Genomic DNA, 11,919 nt, shown 5'->3' on the forward strand with positions numbered 1-11,919 from the left:
CTACAAATGCCTCTCAGAAATGTCAGCTATTTAATGTCTGACATTTCTTCTTCCAAAGCAAAATAAATATAAGTGGTTTACATGCTCAAACTGGACAGACTAGAAAAGAGGTAGACATTTAAATCAGACATTTCTGACCGATCTGGAAAAATTAGGTGTGGGGTTTTTGTCAGACACAGCACTTAGGTATAACTTTGTAGTGCCTAAATGTTTACAAGTTGATGAAATGTTCAGATTAAAGGCACTTCACAGAGACGTGGGGCAACTTTCTGCTGGCATGAATTATCTCAGTTTGACTGAAGTCATTGACTTCTTCAGCTGAAAATCTGTGCTCTGGTGCATATGAACAAAGGGTGATAAGACATTTCTGATTCACATGTCAAGAGAGATCTGCAGAAGCCTGGGCGTCTGTGATGCCAACAAACATTATTGCAGTATTAAAGTGAAGCCAGACTTCACATCTGCCCCTGGCCTCCCAGATGAGCATTGGGGAGATGGGTAGGATAGTACACACATTACAGTTTTGCAGAACTAGGGCAGGCTTGGCACAGAGCATGTCTGGACTGTTATATTTTGGATCACCTAATAGTCTAAAAACCTAAGAATATGAACTTCATCTGACTGCGTTTGTGAAATCCTGCTAAAGTGGGAGACTGCAGCTTTGCAGTCCTAAATGTCACTGCTAGAAGCATTGCCAAGCCATCTAACCAGTGAGAAATCCTTTCTGCATAAAGGCCAGGCTAAGGACTAAAAACAATCCTGTGTTTTCAGAAGCGTCCTCCTGAAATGTTGTGGGCACTGTGGCCAGGGCCCCGTTGCCATGCAAAGTCACAGTGTCTGCACAGTGATTGCCAAACACAGGGACAGCTCAGCCTGAACTGCAAAGGTTTACCAGCCTTCAGTATCAGGCAGGTGATGAAGAAGAGCAGTAAACATTCCTCCCTCCAGGCCCATGTCCTTCTGAGCCTTGCTGTTTGAAGCCACGATCCAAACAAGCTGTGAGCTAACTGTTACAGCCATAATGACTCCTCTGCACATAGGAAATAGGGCCCATCAGGAAAGAGCATTAGTCCTGGCAGAGTTAATCTTTGCTTATTCTGATTTTCAGTTCAGAGCAGAGAGGAGCTTGGAACTCTCAGGGATGCTTCTAGGTAAGACCAAATGCGATTCAGAAATCTAGGAGAGGATTCTTATCACTGTTCAAGCAGAACTGGTACAGTTCTTTGAACTTTGCTGCCTTCTAGTAGAAATTTGTGATGCTCATTTAGTGAGAAGGGAAGGGCAGTGAAATCAATTTGTTGCATTTTGAAATGTCATTGGTTTATTTGTATCCAATAGATTTAAAACTACTCATCAGGCTCCCTTTCACTGCATCTATACCTGTGTAAATGAACCTTACCCCTGGCTGTGCTTCAAAGGCACACAGCTTCAAAGATTCATCTTCATTCTATATCTAGAGGATATGGCTCTTAACAGAGAAACATGGGCATGGTCTCTGCTGTAATTATTTTTATTTGCCACAGGGAACCTTCAGTTCCTTCTTTTCTGAATGGTCTTACAGCCCTTTCGTTTCATTAATGCTTCCTACCAAAAGCAATTAGTGATGACAGTGTGTGCCCTAGTTCTCCTGATAATTTGAGTTTTCTGGCACGCTATATAAGAGGAGGAGAAGATTGCAATATGATTTATGATAACCTTATGATTTTTACTTTAAATAAGAAGCCAGAGACTGAAACAACACAGTTAGCCATGGAGTCCGTCCATCTGTTAGCCAGCCATGACTATCATTCTATCAATGATCACCAGCAGGCTGGATGGCAGCTATTTGGCCTTAGTCTCAGAAGTGATGCCGATTTTTAAAGTGCTGCATTGTGTCCTGGCTGAAATGCAGTGCAATACTGATTCTCTCAGCCTGAGCAGACTCCTGTCAAGCAGTCAGTCGGTTCTTCATTTCCTTGTGGGTGTTCCCTCGATCTACACAGCTTCACTATTGTGTAACTCCCAGTGGCTGCAATCAGATGTAACCTTGATCAGTGCTGGAAAGCACAGAGATGGGTAGATTTTTCAACAAGGGCTGCTCTTTCTTTGGCTTGATGCAGGGCTACTTGATATTAGGTTGGCTTCCAGTCTAGCTGTTATTTTTAATATACTGTCTTGTAAGCATTTGACTCAAAGCTCAGCTGAGCAGGCTAAGCATTGTGAAAGCTAATGATGAAACTTCATCTTTATTAATCGTAAGTCATACTTTTAGTTATTTCTCTTTCCTTAGATGCTATTACTGGCTATACAGCTAGAGTTAATTTACTGATAATGAGGCTTTGGCTTGTTTCTGTCTCTGTCAGGTCCACTTCATCTGCTATACACACGTAGCTTACCGATGTCTGTATTTTCTGGCATCTGAGCTGTTTGTATAGTTGCAGAGCTAGCACTGAAGTGCACCATCACAAAGGTCCAGACATTTGATATCCAAAAAAGGCCAATCCAACACTGAGAGCCTTCCTGTCCCATGGCTCTGTGGCAATTCCCTGACTCCTGTTGCAATGGTCCAACTAGCATCTCTGCAAGTCTAACCCTGAAAAGAGTGAAGGGGAGCTTTATAAAGTGTCCAACCCACATATCACTCCAGACTCAATATTGCAGGGCTGAGGCTCTGATCTGTGCCTAATGATTACATGCTGAATGTTACATGTAGTAAGTCAGTGTCCAAAATGCTGAGCAGGAAATGGCTCCAACAAGATTGTTTCAGGAGGACTGAATAAATCATGCACAAGAGTAAACCCAGAGAAAAAATATAGTGAAATGGCACTCTTAGGGCACAGGCTGACATCTTCCTCCTTCCTAAACTGTTTGTGAGAACGTGACTTACTGCTGGCGTTTCCCCTGCTGCTGCTCTCGGCTTCTGCAGCGGCGTTGCAATGAACACTAAACTTTTACACGTCTCTGACTTCATTACCAGCCCACAAAACTGGAATAGAATCATTTTGTAATAAGTTTCTTCTGTTCATTTTTTAGCTATACCAAGAGCTTAAATCTCATGTGATTAAGATGTTGGGTTTAAGCAAATGTCTTTGTAGGGCGGGGTTTTTCCGGCTGTGGTTAGTGGAGCAGGACGACTTTTAGCCTTAGTCACGTCGATTTAACCATTACAGTCTTGCAAGACAGGGCTCTCTCCAGCCTTGGGTTACTGATGCAATCCTTCAACTTGGATGCTGATTCTTCACCAGAGTGATCTTTCTTAATTGTGTAGCTCAAGTAGGGCTCAGTTTTACGTGACTGTGAATGTATCAGTGTGTCAAGGTTAGGGCAGCGTGTGTCAGCCAGACAGGCGTATATCACACACACATATGAAATACTGAAACTCTGCTCATGTCACTTAGCCACAGCTGCAGCTTCCTTTATTATCTAATTCTCCTGCAAGGATTTGCTGTGGGAAACAAGCAGTTATTGCTTTGCTCTGTGCAATTTACAGAAACTCTTTCTCAGGCTCAAAAGCAAGAGTACGAAATATACTTAATTTGAACTCCTGAGTTAAATAAGTGGTCAGGAGACCACATAGAGACTAGGGAAGGATGCATGAGGTAAATAAATTGATCAGATTTACTAGCCCAGTGCAACCTCTGGAAATCAAACCATAAACAAAAAAAGAGAAGTAAAAAAACCCCTCCCTTCAGATAGTCTGTGGGTTTTGTTTGTTTGCAATTTGAAGCAATAAAAAGGTTCTGATCTTCTGAAAGCTGCTTTTCTGCAGAAGTCTGTTATTTCTTTCTATATGACTGAAAATGTTCATGGTGGGTATGTACAGTAAAGGACTTGGCCCTGTCTGTGGGATGCAAATGAAAAGCAGCCTGCTGTTCAGAGGGGTTGTAAGTTCCCACCAAAGAAAATGCATCCAGAAGTAAGTCCTGTTTAGCTAGATTCCCGAATAGGAGGCTGGGTCCAAGCATTCGGCTGCCAAATCCAGTCTCCTCAGAACCGGGTCCTATTGCCAAAATAAGCAACTTCATTTTTAGCCAGATTTTCAAAGTCAACAGCCCAGTGCCCTCTACTGTCCAAATAGTCTTACTAGCAGGTAAGGATTACATTAAAAAGGCTTTCTAAGCATTGCTCTATTTCAGTTCTATCCTCTTAATGGTCGCTTTTAAAGTCTATTGGTACACTTTCAAAGAGGATCCTGATTGTATATTCAACAGAAGATGTGAGTCTCTGTTAATTCACTACCAAATCTAATTGTGATTCACATCTATCTAATGCTGTTTGTGTTGAAAGCCTTTTAATAATTTAGATAGTCCTTGTGAGTCCAGTAAAATTCTGCAGCACAGAAAAAAAGGCTTCTGGCTTGACATCCAAGAGTTGGAGATGAAATAAATGGCAGGAATTGCTTTTTCAAAGCTTCTGCTTCTTCCACAGGACCTCAGAGTGGCTGTGGTGGTTATTTGACAAATCCAGCTTATAGCTTTAGCTCTCCAGTCTCCAATGTGACCAGAAGATATGAGAAAAATCTGGACTGTGTATGGATCATAACAGCACCCGTTAACAAACTGATCAACCTCACCTTCACTTCATTCGTGCTTGAAGCCCAGTCCGCCAAGACTTGCCGATATGATTACGTCAAAGTAAGAGAGCTGCCTATTTTACCAGGAAGATCTCAGTGAGATACAATCCATTATCCTCTCCACGAGGCTAAAACTTCATTAATGGAAAATGGTCTTGTGAAGGAATTAAATTGCTTAATATAATGACATCTTTTTTTCACTGGGTTACAGCTCCAGATGACATCCTGACTTCTTGGTGGAGTTTTAATAAGAGTTTTAACACTAACGTGATTCTGACTTGTGGATTTGTTATCAAACACAGTTGCTTGAAAGGACTTTAAATCATAACATTTTGAATAAATAGGTCAATGCTCAGTGCTCACCTGTGAAAGCTATTTTCTTGAAGACGTGCATACAAAATGTAGGATAGCAGATTGCTGCAAATCACTCCACTAAGGAGTGTTGTAGATCCTGTTGAGCACTGGAGATGTTCAATGAAACTAGGAATTCATTCTACATTTTGGTGGACAGAATAAACCTTTCTCATTGAAAAGCACTTTGAGATTACATATAAAAAAGAGGAATCAGAATGCTAAATTAAAATGGAATAACTTTTTGATAGATTTGCTGAGACAGGACCAGAATGTTCCATAATGAGATTTACACTGTCCAGCAGAATTGGTTGATGTGGCAGTGAGTAATTACAGTCATCAAGAACATCCTGTTAAAGCACAAGAGCACCTACTGCACTTTCAAGGAAAAAAAAAAGCAATGTCAGGAGCTGACTGAGAAAGTTATTTCTTTGTTTGTTGTGCCTAAACTGTTAGTGGCTTATATACTTTTCTTCTTTCAGCTTTATGATGGAGATAATGAAAATGCCAATTTAGTTGGCACCTTCTGTGGATCTACAGTGCCAGCTCCTTTTCTTTCTACCCATAATGCCTTGACTGTGAAATTTAGCACAGATAACTCAGTGGAAAGGGAAGGTTTCAATGCTACCTACACCACAGTGGATGGTGAGTATACAGACACATGGATGAATACATATCGTTGTGACTCTTTTGTGAAGATACATATTTAAATAGTAAATCATCAAAGTTTGTTCTAGATACAGGGCTCAGGAAAGGACAAAGACAGTGCTTAGCACAGCATCTACAAGCAAGGTAAAGGCAGCACTGCCAGACCCCAGTGCAATTCTCTTTGGTCTTGGCTGATTGTGGAGTGGTGGTCAGTGCAAAATGAACACTCATAGACTGTGTGCTGATAGTATAGGGAACAAAGATGTATTTGAGTTTTAGATACACACTGACACTGCATTACCATGTGAGGTTTTTTTATCTTTCTTCTAGAGACTCACAGGTAAATAGAAAAGGACATTTACAGGTGTAGTTTTGCTCAATAAATATTTTTCCACAGTTGGAAAAGTTTCCATTCTATGAGTTATTACTGTTTTACATAGGATCCTGTGGAGGAATATATAACGCAACTTCTACATCCCTGACTGCAACATCTCCTAACTTCCCAAACGAATATCCACCATTTACTCTCTGTACTTGGGTCATTGATGCTCCTCTGCAACAGCAAGTCAGGGTGGTGGTAGAGGCCTTCCACCTCCATTCCAGCCAGGACTGCTCTCAGAACTACCTAGAGCTCCAGGATTCACCAACAGTAAGAAATTTACAGATACCATTCGCTATTCACATTCAGCTGCCTTCACTCTTTGTGAAGAGAGGAGAAACCCACCATTTGGTAACAGACAAACTGATGATTGTGTGTGAGGGGCATATCCAAAGCATTGCACACTGTGCCCCACTTAAGGCAAGTTAACTGGTACACCAACATCATGGAAGCACACTATGCACACATTGAATTAGACCTGGTGTTACACCACATTTTACAGTTGCACCAAGTAACAGAGCCGACAAAATTATGCCCAACAGCAAGTTGTCATAAACTAATTGTACTTCCTCCCACACAAGAATCATAAGAAGAATTAATATTCATGCCAAGATGAACCAAACCCCAAACTGTTGTCCCTTGTATAATATTCTTCTAAACTTTCTTTCCTGGTTTCTTATTTTGGTATGAAAATACCTGTTACATTTGGTTTCTTTCTCATAATAACTGAAGAGAAAACATTGCAACATTGTTAAGTGATTTCCATGGGAACTTTAAAATGTACTTGCATAACTGTGTTGAGAGATTTATTCACTTGAGTAAGTAGAAAATGAAATGATATCATTAAGTAACTTGTGACATGTATTAATTCCAGCACAGCCAAGGATCAGTCCATAGATTCTGTGGCACTGAAACTTTTCCAGTCCCTGAATTTTATTCTTACGACCGCACTGCCATCGTGACTTTCAAATCAGATGCATATATGATTAATAATGGAGTCAGATTTACCTATCAAGCTATAGGTAAGCTTGAAGAAATGTCTCAAAAGTCCACCTACCTTTCTTTTTGTTTATTCCATACAGTGAAAAGAAATACAGAGATCTGAAATGCTTTCGTGTTTCTGGTTTTCTGTCTCAAGGTTGCAGCAGAGAGTATAACCAGCCTTTTGGTTACCTGAAGAGCCCTGGCTGGCCTGGTCATCACTCCAATAATATGGACTGTTCCATCATTCTACGAGCTCCCTTGAATCACACAATTTCTCTCTTTTTCCATGCTTTCAGTTTGGAGGACAGCATCCATTGTTTACGTGATTTCCTAGAGGTATCAAGCAAGCTCACGTTTTCTGGGACTGTGTTAAAATCTGCTGAATTCAAAGGATATTAATAAGCTTAGTTTGCAATATCCCCCTGGTCAGTTTGGGTCAGCTGTCCTGGTTGTGTCCCCTCCCAGCCTCTTCTGCACCCCCAGCCCACTCACTGGTGGGGTGGGTGAGAAGCAGAAGAGGCTTTGACTCTATAACCACTAGGTACTAGGGATAAAATTAACTCTGCCCCAGCCAGAACCAGTGCAATCCAATAGCAATATCTCTGCATGAACAGAAAGCCATAAACCTCAGTGCTTTTTGCCAGCACTAGAATCCATCTGCTTGACATTTTTATTAGAAAATGATTTTTTTTTCTAAAAAACCCCATTTTTTCTTTAACAAAAAAGAAAGGAACTGTAGTAACAAGAGAGGGATACTTGCAAAGGTAATTCGTGTCAATGAAAGGCAGATCATCCTACACAATCCTCATTCTGTCCTTTCATGCTTGTTTCCCAATTCAGTGGTCAGATGACAAAAAAATCAGGTGTCAGTGGCAGAATAATTACTTAGTTCTCTTTTCATATCCTCTTTACTGTCTCAAGAAATGGATCTGAGCACTAGTATTATTGGTGCTCAAAAAAAACCCCCAGATTAAATCTGAGCTAAGTAACATGATCTGAGTCTTAATGTGACCAGGGAAAAGAGTGGTCTGCAGGGTAAAGAATTCATGTTTTCTACTGGAATATTAACTTTTCTTATGCAAAGTAAAACATGGGCTTGAATGGCAAAAGCACATCTTAGCTACTAAGTCAAGTATTTTCTTTCAATCAATCAGATGTCCCTCACCATAAAATTTAGCTACCTGTGTCTCATGATATTTGTTCTGTCCAATTACTTACTAAAATCAGACAGACTCGTTAATAGTCTCTTCTTACACAAGAATATAGAGTAGGAAAAAGAGCTATTAAAATGATGATGATGGTATGCATGCAAATCACTCCATAGTCTGTGCTGTGTTTGCATGACTGCATAATTGTGCTCATGTATAACTGGCGTAGCAATTTCACGTGGACAATGTTTGTCGTGTCTCTTGAAGGTCAGAAATGGGAGTGACGTGCAGTCACCACTACTTGGCAGGTTCTGTGGACACATGGTGCCTAGTCCCATCTTCCCTCAAAATCATGTTGTCTACCTTCGTTTCAAGAGTGATTTTTCAGTGACTCATGATGGATACGAAATTACTTGGACTTCGTCACCAAGCGGTAAGGCTGTAATTACTACATAGTTCCACTTAGCAACTGTACATACAGGGAAAATACAGAAATGTGCAGTTCAGGCACAGTTTGGGCCTTGCCTCATCAAGGCTTAAGATCTCCCCAAGAACCCATAGTCCACCCAGTTCAGGCACTGGAGAGAGGTAATCGTTCTTCAAGAGCAGTGGAGTGAGATCTGTTTTATGTGCTGGAAGTAATTCTATCTCTCTAATGTTGACTTTAGCAACCTCAGAGGATGCAGTCCACTGAAGATGAAAGTCTACCACTTTTCACTGAGAGGTCAAAGTATCAGGAACATCTAGGGATCCAGAGAGTGGTGGTGGTGGTGACTCAGCCTATTCTATTAATAGTCTAGCTGTGATATGTCCTAGGATCTAAGCAGTGTTAAGATGAAGAGGACTGAAATCTGGCCCAAGACAATCACCTAGCTATAATGCTGTGTAGTGACTATATCATCATCACATTAATAAAATGGCTTATGAAAAAGCAGTGAATAGCTAGGTAATAAGTTGCTGGAGGTAGGAAAACTGAAGGCCAGCTGATAAGCACTGCAGAGTAACCTTACAGTTTTGAGTGGTTTGGTGATGAAAAGGCAGATAAAGTTCAATATAGGAAAGTGTTGATGAAGAACGTGGTAAAAAAGAAAAGAAATATTAACTTTACTTACAAAAATATGGGCTCCAAGTTGAGTCTTAGCAACAAGATCTTGAGGGTAAGACAGTTTCATGAAAACAAGAACTCACTGCTCACTAATAGACAAGCAGGCTAGCACAATGCTAGGAATTGCTGGGAAAGGAGGAGAGAACAAATAGTCACAATATAAAATATATAAAAGGATAGAATTAATTTCTTTTATATATATATATATTTATTATGTTATACAAACATAAACCCATATTTCACACACAAACTGAATGATGTGCACAGTCCTGAAGAGCCTTCCTGTCCTCAAGCACATATACACACCCAGCCAGTAGCTGTAAACTGAACTGACCAAGGCACAGACTTGACTTTGTTTCCCATTTCAAAGAGTTTGTGGGGTTTTGATTTTTAATATCCAGTGAGAATCTAATATCCATTGCACATTCCTCTCAGGCTGCTGAAGCTAGAGCCTCAGTTTTGTCTCTTATTGGAATAATGCTTTTATCAACATTGATTGTTCCATCTCCCAGCCATTACTAATGCTGCTACTTATAATGTGCTACTTTGTGTAGTGTCTTGTGAAACTAAGCCTTTTAAGGTAATTTGCAATGTCTGCTTCCAGGATGTGGAGGAACATTATATGGCAGTGCTGGCTCATTTGCTAGTCCCAGCTACCCAGCAACGTACCACAACAACACCGATTGTGAGTGGGTCATTACTGCGCCCATGGGACGAATTGTCACAGTCAACTTTGATTTCATCAGCATCGATGACCCAGGGGATTGCAGCAGCAATTACCTGATCCTTTATAACGGGCCAGACTCCAGCTATCCCCCAGTGGGGCCATACTGTGGCATGGTACGTATTGCCTACTGCCTGTGACCCACTCGGTGGTTACAATGAATATTTACTATGTCATACTGAAGACTGTTCCCCCAGTTCTGGCATGAATTCCACATTGATGAAGTGAGGGCACAAGGCTGTGTGGCACCTTAGAAGCTTTCCAATACAGACCTTACAGTGACATCTAGTGAGAGACATAAAGCTATTTTGCTGTGTATTAAGTTGTACTTGGGATTTAAATACTTGTAATACCCTGAGGGAGAAATCAGAGGATCACAGAATGGTGGGGTTGGAAGGGACCTTTAGAGATCATTCAGTCCAACCCCCCTGCAGAAGCAGATCCCACCTAGATCAAGTCACACAGGAACGTGTCCAGGCAGGTCTTGAAGACCTCCAAGGAAGGAGCCTCCACATCCTCCCTGGGCAGCCTGTGCCAGGGCTCCCTCACCTCAACAGTCAAATAGTTCTTTCTTATGTTTAAATGCAACTTTTTGTGTTCCAGCTTCATCCCATCACCCCTTGTCCTGTTGCTAGATACAAGAGAAAAAAGGGATGTCCCAACCTCCTGACACCCACCATTTATATATTTATAAATATTAACGAGATGCCCCCTCAGTCTCCTCTTCTCCAGACTAAACAGCCCCAGTTCCCGCAGCCTTTCCTCATAAGGAAGATGTTTCAGTCTCCTGATCATCTTGGTGGCTCTACACTGGCCTCTCTCCAGAAGTTATCTATCTGACACAGGCTTGAGGTCACTGCCAATCTATGATCCAATTTGTGCCTCAGTTTGAACTCTCTGACTGGATTTTCCAAAGGATCTTGATGTTTTAGAAAGCTTTTTCTTTTTCTTTAATTTTAGGATACAGACATCACTCCATTCACTGCTACATCTCATCAAGTCTATATAAAATTTCACGCTGAATACGTGACTTTACCGTCAGGATTCCAGTTAAGCTGGACAAGCTAGAACACTGTTTATGAGAAACATAGTGCCATTCCTTGCTATTCTGAAGAGACTTTAGATCACAAAGTAAGTCTGAAATCCAGTTATGATAACTGCAGCTGAACAGACCTGGAAGTGTAGCTGGATTGAATTTAGAGTTCTGTCAAAACAATGTGATCTTCCATTGTACTGCAAATAAACTATTATCTACCCAACTGGGAAAATGAGTTTTTGCTAGTTTTTGAAACATATTTTTTTGTATTCTTCTACATAATGTGTAAGTTTCACATTTAATGCTGTAAAAAGTGACTTAGCCAGGGGTTAATTGAAGGGGATGTCTCCCCTAAACGGGTCCCTGCTGCTGCAGGTAGGGCTCTGCAGTATGTTCACGTCTCACATTGAAAGAGGATCATAGAATCATAGAATGGTAGGGGTTGGAAGGGACCTTTAGAGATCATACCAGGATGATACCCTCATAGACAGTGAGTTCTCAAGTCAAACCTTGGCCTTCACCAGGAGTATGACAGAGCATCAACCGACAAACAATAGGAACCTATATGTGGTTTTAACGAACGAAGTTCAGTGATGGCTTATTGAGACTGGTCTCAGCAACGTGCCATACAGCTTATGGACACAAAGTGGAGGTCCCCAAGGTCAGCTGTGTCCTCCTGCACCCGTGATGAGGCTGAGGCCAAGGCCTGCTCTTCACTTGATCACTACTACATAGATGCTATCTGCTGACTGGTGATGTGGGTGAGGCTGTTCTGGTAACAGGACCTTTGGCCTTAATCTCTAGAGGGTAACTGCAGTTAAAGTGATGAGTTTGCTGAAATCTGTACTTCAAAAAGATCGATTTCACCGAGAGAAGAACTTGTATGTTTCATTTCAAAGCAGATTAAATGTTTTTGGACACTTTTTGATATGATAAAAACTTGCTCTTGGCATGATTTTCTGTCACAATGCCAAATACATTTTATGGAATCG

At 41.1% G+C, this 11,919-nt stretch overlaps 1 protein-coding gene across 1 annotated transcript in view; it reads left to right on the top strand.

Moving 5' to 3' along the window:
* Window positions 1-11,159, top strand: part of CUBN (cubilin) — a 139,599-nt gene extending 128,440 nt beyond the window's left edge. Inside the window, exons 60-67 of the mRNA XM_061996580.1 lie at window positions 4,408-4,613; window positions 5,386-5,548; window positions 5,992-6,200; window positions 6,805-6,952; window positions 7,069-7,250; window positions 8,330-8,495; window positions 9,772-10,007; window positions 10,852-11,159. Of these exons, the coding sequence (XP_061852564.1) occupies window positions 4,408-4,613; window positions 5,386-5,548; window positions 5,992-6,200; window positions 6,805-6,952; window positions 7,069-7,250; window positions 8,330-8,495; window positions 9,772-10,007; window positions 10,852-10,959 (1,418 nt within the window). The 3' untranslated portion in view covers window positions 10,960-11,159. The remainder of the gene's footprint in view (window positions 1-4,407; window positions 4,614-5,385; window positions 5,549-5,991; window positions 6,201-6,804; window positions 6,953-7,068; window positions 7,251-8,329; window positions 8,496-9,771; window positions 10,008-10,851) is intronic.
* Window positions 11,160-11,919: the final 760 nt, after the last annotated feature.

The sequence above is a fragment of the Colius striatus genome, chromosome 5, assembly GCF_028858725.1.
Source record: "Colius striatus isolate bColStr4 chromosome 5, bColStr4.1.hap1, whole genome shotgun sequence".
Taxonomy (NCBI): domain Eukaryota; kingdom Metazoa; phylum Chordata; class Aves; order Coliiformes; family Coliidae; genus Colius; species Colius striatus.